The 14,182-nt window shown below is 45.1% G+C and overlaps 1 protein-coding gene across 1 annotated transcript; it reads right to left on the minus strand.

Moving 5' to 3' along the window:
* Window positions 1-3,390: 3,390 nt before the first annotated feature.
* Window positions 3,391-13,846, minus strand: DMRT1 (doublesex and mab-3 related transcription factor 1; the record flags this gene model as incomplete). The annotated part of the gene is made up of 2 exons (XM_009585190.1): window positions 3,391-3,553; window positions 13,563-13,846. Coding segments are annotated over 2 exons (447 nt in total), but the record flags the coding sequence as incomplete, so codon positions are not given.
* Between the last annotated feature and the right edge of the window lie 336 nt (window positions 13,847-14,182).

Here is a 14,182-nt window from a genome sequence, read left to right on the forward strand (position 1 = left end):
TTTCCTGTTTCAGCTGGAAGGGCAGCAGCTGTACTTAGTTGGAAGCAAAACCATTTTACTTAGAACCACTTCAAATTGCAAGGAGGTTGACTGATGGTGTTTTGCCATTCGGAAAATGTCAGCCCATTACTATATGCAACATACTGCAACACAGTATGACTTCATGTACAAATGTCAGAAGCTTCCTGAGAACTTTGCACCATTCAAAAACACAAAGAAAGTGTAAATCAGTGGTCTCCTAGCTCATCTCTTCTCCCTTTCAATATAACTGGTCTAAGCAGGCAGTTAACTTAGCAGAACAAAATTAATGAAATAGTCTGACTGAAATACTAACCGAGGTAATACATGAACCGGTAAAACGTCTATAAAGCTGAAGTTACAAGTGTGGGCAATAGCCTGCATGTGTTGTAAGACCACCTCAGATTTGTGCTTGGGAATTTAATAACCATTTTTGTTAAAGATACACGTTTCTGATGTTTCGAAAATTTGGCTGCAAAATTACTTTTTTTTATTTTGACCTGTTGCTCTTCCATATGCACTGTTACCTTCCTGTAAAATTTCTGGATTAACAATACATAAGTCTTCACATAGATCTTAAAAAAATTAGTTATGGGCTTGCTGCAGGAGTTATTAGGTGAAGTTTTACAGTCTGCATTATATAGCAAGTAAGATTAGATGTTCCTAATGTTCCCTTCTGGACCTAAAACCTATGAACATGTATTCTTAGAAAGAAAACAAGTCTCTGAGCATGGTTACCACTTCAACCACAGAAAAGGAAGGCGTAAAATATGATTTGTTTATTTAAAACATGCACTAGAATTGTCTTTAGCAAGTAGCAACCACTAACCCTGCAGAAACATGTCACCAGGCTTCATACAAAGCAGTCAGGCATTGTACAGAAAGCTCAGCCCAACAATCAGTGGAGAAATGCGTAAGAATGTGTCTTTTGTATGAGACAGCACTTGCAGCATGGGCAGTCAGTACTTTGGGGGAATGGACCACCCTCTCTAATACGCAGGATCCACCAGTCACAGCCTGCTGGCTGACTCAACACTCACACAGATGACAATAATGAGGCAAAAAACCTCAAATCCTCTGAGGACTGTGAAAAGCACCAGAAGAAAAACATAATGGGAGTGTAAATCATTGACTAACAGCCTGGGAATATTATTTTGTCTGTAGATGGAAAAAAGTAGAAGCAGTCATCTCTTCCAAGAACATGCATAACGAAAAAGAAGATGTTTCTAAGAAGCCTATTAAATGGGTATGGTCCTGCTCACATGTCCAAGTTTCTCACAAAAATTTGGTGCCTCTTTCACCCACTAGCTCCCTGCTATGGAAAAACACTTCTTCAGAGTCTGGAAAATGCTGTTTGATCTCAGTAAATTACATCTCACTGCTTGTCGGTTTCTGATTGATGGTGTAACTGAGGGAACAATATCTGTGTGTGGAATACTGTCTGGAGAAGCAGTCAGGGATTATTGAAAATACAGTATTTATGCAGTTTAAAAATCAGTGGCACGTTACGCACAACTTTTTTCCAGAGTGATGAAAAATTACTGAAGTGCATTTGGGAACAAAGGGTGTAAGGTCTTTTGTCTATTTGTAAGAACACTCAACTGGTAAGACTTCTTAGTGAGTTAGTAGTGATGGATGCAAGAAAAAGTGTCAACCGCAGTTGAGCATAAAGCCAACTGCTCCTCCGACCAGTGGGCAGAAAGGAAGACGTCACTGTTCAATGGTGGTCAGAGAAGAGGGAAGAAAATAAAATTGAAGAAAAGAGAAGGAAAATGAATCAAGGATCACTGATTTCTCTAAACCATTTAAAACTACTGCAGAAGGAGAAAAAGTCTAAAGTTTCATCACACCACGTGTTGTTTCTTCATCCATCTGATACGTCACAGTTAGTTGGAAGATTTTCAGAAAACAGCCACTCCGAAAGAGCAGCCACCTCCTCAGCATAAATAATTCTGGAGTTACTGAATTCAAGGGCTCAGTGCTGATTTACATCAGCCACAGGTATGACTTTATACACACCTCACCTTCCAAAACTTCATTTGAGTCCTTAAGGTCTTGTCATGACACAACCACTGTATTTTTCACCACAACAGAAATGCAACAGACACCAGGACATCGGCCACAGAAAGGCCATGACTGAAAACAATTATGGAACTTACGCAACATACATCCTTCCACCAGATATAAAGAGGAGAAGATTAATTTCAGTGTGTAAGTGCCTCAGAGAAGTGAATGAGGATGGATGCTGTTGCCAGTGGTGTGAATCTGTGCAAAAAAAAAAAACAACACCACAAAAATTTGGCAGGTGTAAAGTAAACAAAAAGAAGTACTTCCCACAGATCACACAAAACTAAACTGCCAAATTAACTGATTGCCACAGAGAGACAAAAAGTGTGAAAAGCTTACGGAAGGGTTAGCTCAATTCACGGAGTGCAGGTCTGCTGCTGGTAACTGAAATGATGGTTCAGAGGCAATCAACAGCTCAGGACACCTTTGAATACTGTAGGAGTGTGAGGATTTTGGACATACGAAGTAGGATCACCCTACTCTTTCTCGGCTTCTCTTCTTGTTTCTCTAGCATCAGTTACTGTCCCATTCCAGGGACAGGGAAGCAGTTCAATGGAGTTGGTCCACTCCAGCAGGGCCACGTTAACGCCTGTGTGTGCACTCTTACCTGCTACTGGAGCAAGGGAACAAGGAAGCGAGAGAAACATTGTCAAAACCATAGGGTAAATTCACCAACCCTTTCCTGGAAAGTATTGCAGATTATAGTAATCCTTAGGACAGCCAAGAAACACTGGATATGAAAAGAAAAATTTATCTGCAGTAGTTTTAAATGAAGTAACACGGTGTGATGAGTTTGAAAGCAAACAAAGAAGCAAGTCTGCAAAGGGCTTCACAACATGGTTGGGATGCAGGAATAGTTCTCACATGTGGTTCAGGAAGAAAAGGACAGCAAAGGCTCAGTGGGAGGCCTGTGGAAAAAATCACGGACAGCATTTCTGAGAAGAAAAGAGAGGAAAGATAATTCTATGGTTGGGGCAAAGATAATTCTTTGTTCCTGTGAGGGAGCCAGGTGGTGAGCACCAAAGATGGCACCTCAAGTGACTCTTACAACTTAGAGACATACACAGGAGCAGAAAGGTAAGACTAACTGTGCTCCTGAACCACGAGACTTCTGAAGTACAAGCTTGCACCACTGTACAGTAACAGCCCTATGTCACCACCGCACTACAACCCTTCCAGGAAACAGCCACCATCTTCTAAACACCTACTTTCTGATGCCTAGCTTCCTTCCCAGCAGCAACCCACACCTCCTGGGTGCCTGCCCTAAAGCAAGGCAGTCCCAGACGCCCCTGTGGGCGCACTTACCTCTTGCTTTCGACTCCGAGTAGGAAGGGATGTCCTCAGAGGTCAGGATTTGGGGGAGGCACGTGGGAGCACCAACTCCCTGTCCCAGGTAGGAAGCGGGTGGATAGTAGGAGCACATGCGGTACTGGGAGCTGACGGCGTGGCGGCTCTCCACGCCCTTCACCTGTCGGAGAGAGAAGCACAACAGCAGCCTGTGAAAGCTGAGCCCCGGCACCGTGCGGGCAGCCTGCTGCCCCACACGCACTCGGCTTTGAAGGAGGTCATGGGAGGTGGATGGCAAGTAAAATCCTGACAGGCTAGCCTCGGGTTTTTACTTTGGTTGGCTCATACTCAGCTACAAGTGAGCTGGCGTGGTACGGGATGTGACCTAGCAGCAGCAGCAGCACCGGTGTACCTACGGCTTCTTTGTTTTACCTCAGGCGAAGCTGTGTCTGGCACACAAGCATACACCCTTCATTGCAAGGAGCTTCCTGGCGAGTCCCCTGCTTACGGCACAGACAACACCACGGGAAGCTTTCCAGCCCCCTTCAACTGCACACACCCAGCCCGTGTCAGAGGTGAAGTGTCCATCCAGTCCCTCCCTGGAGACTAGCCCGTCTCAGACTGGTGGTAACTGCTCTGACAGGGACCTACAGGGTGGCTAAGGAGGACAGTCCTACTGACCGACTCACTCAGGACACGCTCCATGGCGTTTGAGCAGTGACACATGCACACAAACTCATCGCTTTTCTTACAACCCAGTGAGATGGAAAAATATTTTCCTGGTCTACCCAGAGAAACCAAGTTCTGGGCAGACTACATGGGAAGCCTGTAGTGGAGCCATGGCTGAACACCAGCCAGCAGGTCCACTGTGTCAGCACGGTGTCCACCAGACAACCCCTTCTCCCTCCCGCAGCCTGCCGCTAAGTTGGCAGCACTCAGAAATCAAAGTTTATCCTACTCCAATGCCCTGAAATCATCCAAACTGATGTCCTCAGAGAGGCAGTAATACTTTTCTAAATCTTTGTTTTATGAAAGAACTACCATCTATTATTATTTGTTCCAAAGCCCTGCAATGTAATGTGGCTACAGTGCTCCAAAAAATGCAGCCAAACACTTCACAAGATTAGGATTTTCAACAGGAAAGGTAACACTACCTGGTGTCCCTAAGTCTCCTGGGCAGTGAATGATTGTAAGATGGAAAGCTTCCAGGCAGAGAAAAAATACCACAGTTTTGTACCAGATATAGAGGTAGCAGTGCCAACAGTAACGCATGTCCAGCTATGCCATCAGACATCTTCGCAAGCAGAAGTGCTTGACAACCTTTTCAGCCGTGTCTCACCTCGGTTAGAGCTCCGCCTGCTCCACTGCAGGGCTCCACTCCCTCGGGTCCCAGCCAGCCGCGCGTGGAGCCCTGCTCCTCAGCCCTTCCCAGCCTGCGAATCTCAGACCCGGGGAGCAGTGGAGGCAGGGGGTGAACCTGCTGTCCCAGACAGCTGCCCCACGCCAGCAGACCCCAGGGTCTGGTCCTGGCAGAAGGAGCCACCAGCACCTCCCAGCAAAGCAGCCAGAATTCAGTCACCCCTTGTTTTCCAAGGGTCCCCTTAATAATTCAAGTATTTTAGTATGCCTAGCTGGAAATAATGTGGCCTGAATCACATAAAACCCTGCTGGTGCTCTCCAAGACAGAGGGCAACATCCTGCTTTCCATATGGACCCGGGTTTGCAGCAAGATTGAGTGCCGAGAGAGAGAGGTGGCTGTTTACAGGAAGCAAAGTGCACCTCTGCCCGTCTTCAGACAGCAGCACAGTCGCACATATTTGCACGTGTACTGAGGCAGGACATGCTTTTAGTCTGTGAAAGTAAGAGTTTTTCCATTATAAATTAAAGCAATACTTAAAAGGTGATTTTTCTACTATCTGCACCCTATGCATGCAGAAAAAGTTCAACACGCCCCCAAGTTTCATCCATGATAAATAGTAAATTGCTCGTAAAAAAATTCAGTGTATCATCCCAAGGAAGCCTGAACTCAAAAGAGCCACTGATGTCCCCTCTGCTGTTCTGAAAAAGGGCAGTCTCCTCTTGGAAACAGACATCTGTGCTTTGCACAGACTCCCTCAACAAAACCCAGGCTGCCTCTGCCCTGAAATTATGGATTGGCAATACAAACTGCCCAAACGCTCACTCCAAAGGCCATTTTCAATCCGCACAACCGCAAAGCTCAACAGCTTTAGAAGTACTGGGGGAAAAAAGTTAGCAAACTCCTCTCTGCCTGCTGTTTTGCACACACCGTCTTCCTTCCCTCCGTGGGGCAGGCTGTGGGCAGCATCCGTGGTCCTCATATCTCCACCTCTTCCTTGTGCAAGCGCACATGTGCAAGCATACAACTGAGAAAAGGTCGCCTGCAGGAAACAGCATTATTTCAGCTGTAACAAAATGGAGGCATCATTCCCTGGCACAGAAACAATCACATGCATGTTTCCTCTCCCTGTAGACCGGATGCAGTGACCTGTTCCCTTTCAAACCTTTTTTTAGGGTTTTTCTTCATTTCTTAAAAAAACAACTCACCTAAAATGTCTGGAAGCAATGAATTATTACTACTATTATTATTAGTGTGTGGTAGCTAGCTAGCAAGAGACATGTTTTATAATCTTATTACCCACACCAAGTCTATGAACCACGGTTCGACCGACAGCCAGAGGCTTGGCTCTGCAGAGAATATGCTGTGTATTAACCACTGAAGAAAACCTAGAAGCTTTTGGTTTTGTTTTATTAAACTGTTTAGAATACACACCGCAGTAAATATGAACCATAAGGTTTCCTTTTTATAGTGCTTAGCAATCCTATTTTACAGTAACAATAAAAAAACAACCAGTCGTAAAAATTCTTAACCTTAGCAGTGCATTAAAAAGGGGGCTTAGGAGATCGTTACCCCATGAGGAGGGGCATTTGCTCTGTATTAACTCCTGCAGCTCTGGAGAGTCCTTGCACATTTTTGGGTGCCAGAAAGGGAGATAGAAACAGCCCTGGGGAGGCCCTGGAACATTCAGATTATTTCTAACCCGGGGCAGTCCGGCCTTCCAAACGCTGCAGCCAGGTGCCAGGTTTAGGATCGCTCCCTGGGTCCTGTCCTGTGGGAATCGTGGGGTCATGCAGGGATCACAGGAGGAGATGCCAGGCCCTCTAGTGTCTCCTCCTCCCTCCCTCGCCCCTTCCAGCCCTACCACGAGGCCAAGACAGGCAAGGGCTGGGATGGTCCCACAAGCCACTCTGGTTTGTATCATCACCGCAGGCTACGCGCCGTAAGAACAAGGCATGTTTTAGGTGAGAAGTGCTGTGGAAGGGAAGGGCATACACTTGCTCTTCGTAGAGAGCAAGCTGAGCTCCTGAGTTGAACACCTGAGTTGCTCACTTACAGTGCATTGCCTTCCAGCCACACACTGCTTGTGCCCTGCCCCAGCTGCAGGATCGATTCACTAAGCACCTCACTGACTTCAGTGGGAGACACAGATCATCAGAGAAGCACATTTGTCCTATTCTACATTTACGGGTTCCCCTAAATTGTGTAACACAGCGCACAGTCAGTAACTTTTTAAAGGATGCACTGCAAGCAACAATGGGATGTTTACAACTCATGAACAAATAAATACGTCCTGATTAAAAGACCATGCATGCAGTGGAAATTCTCTCCCTGTTCCCTTGTAAAGCCAGTAAGGGGAATCAAGAGGCAGCTACAGCTCATCCACAAACAGGCAAGCTGGAAACAGGATTTGTCCATCACTGAGCACAACAGTCAGTGCAGCCCTACAGCAGTGCCCAACAGTGACAGAATATGTAGCAAAAGCCAGGGAAGCATAAAGAAAAGGCTCTTGCATCAGTTCAGACCCTTCCTGCGAAAAAGCTTTCTCAACAGCTGGTGGAAGAGCAACATAAAGCCCAGCTCCTACTTCCAAGCTCCTGGCAGCATCTACATATCTTCTTCATCGAGGAAGAGCCAAGGAGAGGAGGTGGCCAAACCAGAGACAGAAAAGAGGCAAGGCAGGCATGTGGTGGCTCACTTCTCCTTCCAGCCTCAGAGGCTAGAAAATGGTCCTGGCCTTCCCAGATGATTCATTCAGACAAAACATCACCCAGGTAATTCTTTTATTTGCAGAAGCTGCCAGCCGCAATCTCTTTGCGAGCAAGCTAGTGTTACTCTTAGCAGCACCTTCACATTTTGCAGTGGATCCTGACTATGGGGCTTATTCTCAAGAAGGACAAGTAGGAGGAGGTCATGGATGCTAATCCTGGGCTGCAAAAAACTCAGAGCAACAGAAGAGATCGGCTCTGCCACTGGAGTGCCACATGATCTCAATCAAATCACTTCGCCCAGGCTTTCCACCCTTTTGTCTCACCCATGACTCACCAACAGCTGCTTAAAACAAAACCAGTAATTATGGAAACACCAGAGAAACTCTGTTAAAGGTTTTAACATAGCCTCCTCCTTCTGCCTTGATCTTAAAAATAAAGCCAGCTTTAGGGGGTGTAAAATTTTGCATTTATGTGTCATTGTTTGCAAACAATAGAATTCACAGGTCGCTTTTTGGCATGAGGCAAGAAGGCATCCCCTGGGCACCAGAGTGGAAATCCGGACATCAGGAATCTCTGCTCTGTCACCTGTGGGCTGTGTGACTGTGGGCAAGTTATTTAACACTTCCCTGCCTCAGTTTCCCCAGCTGCAAACCGGGGTTGCTGCTGCTCTCCCACCCTGCAATGCTGTTGCCCATGAGCTGACCTCTCACAACTACTGCTGCAGTTGCGCTGCCCAAGGTGGCTTTGTTTCGTTCCTAAAACCAGCTAAGCATATTTTTCAGCATGAGGAAAAAATGAGTCTATGATACCCTGCCTTGACTTACTTTGATTCTAGTACAGAAAATACAAGAGACATCTATATCTGTCCCTCCTTGATAGACAAACTTAATTAACCTTTGCTATTCTGTTCCAACCTATTCTTTTAGACAAAGGCAGTGACCCATAAACAATATGTTACCATCAGAATCTCAACTGCGGTGACACCTAGAGATATAGCCCTATCAGCAGTATCGGAAAATAAACCGCTTAGATTAGCTCCTCCAAGAAATATGGATTGCATTCATGTCACACATGAGCTGTCAGAAACATTAGGATACTTTTAGCATAAATCTGTAGTGTGAAGGGTATGTTATGAATACAGTATATAATACACTGCTTACACATAAAATTGGGATTGTGTCAGGTGACTTGCACAATGTGTATATATTTACACGCACACACATGCATTTTACACATTTTACACCTATTTCTGGAGAGTTAGACCGCACATTTCCATAAGAAGGCCAGGCTTATTGGAGGAAAAACTGTGCCAGAAACTAGGAACAGGTTGTGGAAGTTGAAAAGAGCAATCTTTTTTACTAGTAAGCAGCTATTCTGAAGAGTTCAAACTGCTAGCTGCCCTATCACCGCCACACTTTTCTGGATTTAGTAAAAGACAGTTTTATATGTTTCCTACTTTCTAAGAAATCCTTAATAACCAGTTTCCTACCTCAGCAATGCTAAATATTTCACTTCCAAATGGTAAACGTAATTCCCATATCAGAAAATGAGTCAAAATTTCTCAGACTGACTCTCACCAATACTTATTTCAGGTTTTTTCTCTAAACCGGTATAAGGAAAGAAGAAAAAAGTTGAGGTTTTGGAAGTGAGAATACTGTTTTGCCAAACTGCATTAAAAAAAAAAAAAAAAAAAGAATGAAAGAAAGGAAAAAAAACACCTCAGAGCATGAAACAGAAATTACATGAAATTCTGAAATTTGTCCAAAACCTCCTGGCCAGCCTTAACCTTTCTCCGAAACAGGATCCTTGATCCCTGGAGTTACTAGAAAGGTTACAAAGAAAACTCAGCCACTGGTCCCCAGGTGTGGGGGTACATTCTGCACCTTGCAGATTTTTAATGGTACGGCTGTAGGAATGAGAAGAGTTTTAACACTTTTTGGGGAGGACGCTGACTCACAAGGAGTCCTGATTATCCTTACGCTGTGGGTCACATGCCAGCAGTCTCATTACCAGCTTGGAGAATTAAACCTGATTAGATTCAGATGTGTCCACCCAGGTTTTACTTTTGTGATGGTAGAAAAGACTGCAGTCAACCCATCATTTTCCAGCTGGTGTCCCTAAGTGGGTCGCCATGAGACCAGTTTCAGAAGCACCAACTTCCACTGTATACAAACTTGCTCTGACTTGCAGTACTAATGTTGTTGAACCCATTTAACTGTTAATTGGATTGAATGCACATAAATTCCTGTTGTAATGAACAACTATGAGAGCTTCAAGGGAGGGTCCAGATGCTCACACAGAACTGGAGTGAAAGGAGATGCACAGCAACCACTACATCTGCTACATTTCCTCTTCGACTGAAGCTTGTCTCTTCTTCAGGTGCAATACCAGACATATCTGATTATCTGCCTTAGAGCTGGCAAAAGCAGCAGAATATAAATGACTGAAGGGGTCTCGACCAGAACTATCATCTTCATTATGCTTATCAAATCATGATGGATACAGCTTCCGGGATAATTACATACAAATGAACAAAACTTACACACAAATATCTAAAAAAATTGCACCTCTATGAATCCACTCAAGTACGCGAGCCTCTGCAAAGAACAAAGACTAATGAAATCTGACATTAATCTATATTAAAGATTCAGTGATTCAGTTTATTTGCCAAGGCTCAATGATGCATTAATCCTCATCCCATCCCACACACACTCACGTGTTTCCTCCCTGGCTTTTCTCCCTTGCTCCCTAAATTCTGTAACAGCAGACAGCTGGGCTGCTCAAGGCCTTGTCTGCATCGAGAAATTATCTTACTTTAAGTATGCAATTCTCCTTGTGTGGTTACAATTATTCCAGGACAAGCGAGCCTCCACCAGCAGAGCCTGGAAAGGCAGGGGTCTTGTCTACACTGCTTAAACCAACAAAGAAACCCTCCTGTGGGCTCACAGCTTAGCAAGCTGCCCTGATTTGGTCACAGCAGGCATTGCACAGCTATCATTTTGGTAAAGAAGCAAAAATCAAAAATCTTGATCAAAAGTTATAGCACTACCAGTCACATGAGCAGACTCACTCGTACTGGAAAACTGGTTAGGAAAGCCCGTGCATGTAAAAAATAAATCCAGTCAGTACAGGCAGTCCAGCAAAAATCCCTGTGTAGATATAGCTATGTGTTTCCTCTGGAGAGAATCAGCCTGCGTAGGTTTGCCAGCAAAATCCCCTGAAGTTGTCAGCAAGGTCTGACTCCTCTTTGTGGATAATGCTTTGAAACTCTCCTGTAACTCCTTACCGTGCTTGACAGAGAAAATATCCATCCTTCTCCATTTAACACTGTATTTCCGTGATCTTCCCTTGCTGGTAACCTTCCATGCACAGAATCCATATTTAACCACATGCAGGCAACAGCTGAGAGCTCGTTCCGCTTACAACAAACCATCTTCAGCGCCACACAGTGTTTTACAACCTCGGCATCACTGCACCCACTGCCATCAAGCATTATCTAGCCTAGCTCTCACTGTAAAACTTTTTACGATTATTTGTGCAATGTTATGCTGTCATAACAGTATGCAAACCCCATGATTCGTAACTCTTCCAGCAATAACAATCCTTCTTGCAGATCAGCCTCTGAGAAACAGCTTGTAAGTTACAGGACACTGACCTTGAACTACACTCTGCCCCACTGAACAGGAGAGGTGGGTCCTGGTTTTAGCCCATTTAGAAGCTGGGGACGTGTCACTTCTGCAGGCAGAAAGCACGACCTCTATTCTCTCTGCACAGACATCTCACCAGAACAGCACTGAGAGATCCCAAAAGGTTTGTCCAGGAGAAATTAACATCTTATGTGAGGTAAATCACTAAATTCACATGGAGGTGAATGGAACCATGCGATACATCCCACAAGGTGGGAATGAACACCCAGCACTTGGAGCTTGCTGGTGGAAGAAAAACAGTCCTTTCTGACAATAACCACCTCTTCTTTCCTTAATCACCTCTTCAGTATCTCCCTAATTTGAGTGGCACTTAAGCAGGAGTTAGTTACAGATTCTGCAGGGCCCCAAGAGAAAAATGCATGGAAAACACACTATGGCTTTTATTTCTTTAAGGGGTGTCAAAGGTCCCACAAGAAACAGGCAATCTCACAGTGAGACAATGGACCCTCTAGGACAAGACTTCTTACACATACAGTCTAGTTTCAAATGACGGTACATAACAACAGAACTGAGAGAACACCATCTTCACTCCAAGGTTTAACATATTTTAACATACCCTCATGTACCTCTTCCTCAAACACTATGTGCTAGGATAGTCAATACCCGTAATTTACTTTCCTTTTTCCTAAGCAAGTAAAATCACAGAAGTCTCTACTGGCTGGAGGAATGGTGAAGTGTGGGACTAGCAGCCTGCAAGAACACTATTTTCACAAGATGAATGTTGCTGCCCCTCATTTGTGTTGTGACGGTGTCTCCAAGCATCAGCTCTGCAGTAGGTCTTACAAACTAGGTACTGCAAAAGCTTCAGAAGAAGTAACTTTTCATCTGAAATACTCTGCTATGATGTGCCAGGTTAACCCAATCAACTAAAATGAAAAAGCTAAAAACGCACTGGCACCTCACCTCATTACCACGCACAAAATCCTATCCCCAGCTTGCCTTGACTAATTCTCCCCCTGATCAAATTCAGCAGCTAGCAAGGATGCTATCAACTAACCTAACCGAAAAGGTGTACCTCTGTGTATTTGAAGGTGATTGCGGTGAAGCCTATCAACACACTGAGAGAAGAAAGCTCTCGTGGTGTGGGCTCACGTAGCAGAAGGAAGGGAGACAGCTCTTTTCCCCATACAGCTGTACTCATGGTGAAAAAGGCACATGGAACAGTACCAAATGCAGACTGCTGTAAAGCCACGACCTTAAAATTCATGGACCTTCCAGCTATTGCCCCAAGAGGCCGCCGCATTTTCAGAAGGATCTTTTCATGAAAAAAGTGTCTAATGATAGGAAAGGCTCACTGAAGGTGATGTGGACTGCTACAGTAATTGTAATCACCCTGGTCTTGGTTCCAGCTCCTCGGTATCAGAAGTTAAAATGCCCTTTTAGAGTTGGTCCCTGTGCCAGAATTGCTAGAGGAATTCTCTGTTAGCAAAGGGGACAACCCATCTGTTCCCTTCTGAAAGGAGGTTTTGGTGGACATTTAATCTTTCATTGTTGAGTGGTTTCACAACAGAGCCTTTGCAGAAGGCAGCCTGCCCTCTCTTGATGCTCTACAGAAGAGGTCTGCCCTCTCCTGCCCTTAGACAACGGACACAGGCACACGCAGACTCAGAACGTGCAGCCTCCTGACTTCGATCTCAGACAGAAAAGCACCACTGCAGCCCAAGATCAAACAGCCTCAGAGTCACTGAAATGGCTCCACTTACTTTGCCAAGAATCTCCTGCCTTGGCAGATCTCCCCTTTTTCCAGTCTCCGACCGGTACTGAGTTGGAAGCTACAATTATCAAGTCCTAGAGTGAGAGGGCTCGGCTGGCTTTATACCCTAACTAATGAAGTACACAGAGCTCTTGTGCCAACCTCTTAGGCACAGACCGTAACCTGAGCTACCCAAGTCGAAATTGCAAGCCCTGGAGCTGACACTACTGGAACACATCATTAGAAACATGCCATGTCACATTCAACTAACTGCCACCAACCCACTGCACAACAGCATGGTCTCCTGGGTCACTTCAGCGCCTTGGATGTGAAAGATGGAAGAGAAAAGAACAGGTTCCTGAAGAGCAAAGCCTCTCAGAAATGACACCTGAAGCTCCCAGGATGCTATGTTGGGCAATTCAGTTGGACTCTTTTTCTGGAAAACAGCCCATAATCTACTATGACCTAAATCAGAAGATAAAATCAAGTGGGTGCCCTTTATCTGTGCTTGCGGCAACCTACCTATACCTTTCATTGCTTCCGTTATGCTGTATCATAACCACCCATTTCGGCTAACTTTCCTAACGTAGGTCCTAATCCCACCCTGGAATCTGATTCTGGTTTTGCACTGCCATGAAACCAGCAAGGAGGTCAGAATCAGGCCCAAGAAACAGCTTATTGTCCACCTCACTCTTCCGTTTAACACCTCTGTAACGTCATACCTGCCACTGTTTTCCTGACTGGCTTGGCACGTATGTTGCTGGGAGGCTTCGAAGACTGTTTTTCATGGCCGACCCTACAATCGTACCCCCTGTCTCACTTGAGGAAGGCTCACTGGCCACTGCCATTTGGTACTGGGAGTAGTTGTACAGGTTGTTATAGTAAGGATACAGGGACGGCTGGTAAAAACTGCTGTAGTAGGTGGAGTCCACAACCAAATCAGACGTGCTCTCCAAGTGCCCTCTGCTGGGGATGGAAGGGATGTCCTGAATGAGCATCCGTCCCTCTGGAAAAGAAAAAACAAGCCATTATGGAACAAGAGGCTCCATGAAGACCATTACCTTTCACCTTCTGATGAGCTATAACTTCTCCTGAAGGCTGGACTGAAGGTAATAAATAGCAAGAGATGGGAGCTGAAAGGGAAACACGGCTAGAGGTTTGGGGGAAACTCAAGCGGACAGACTTTCACTCAAAGCTCAAGATCACCTACAGACACCGCAGACTGTAAAACAGGAGACAAAACCAACTGTGGGTTAAGACAGTGCTCTAAGTCCTCAAGCAGCATCAGTTGATCTGATGATGATTTACACCATCTAAGGATGCAGTCCGCTACTATTTTTAA

The sequence above is a fragment of the Fulmarus glacialis genome, unplaced genomic scaffold (genome assembly GCF_000690835.1).
Source record: "Fulmarus glacialis isolate BGI_N327 unplaced genomic scaffold, ASM69083v1 scaffold30579, whole genome shotgun sequence".
Lineage (NCBI taxonomy): Eukaryota > Metazoa > Chordata > Aves > Procellariiformes > Procellariidae > Fulmarus > Fulmarus glacialis.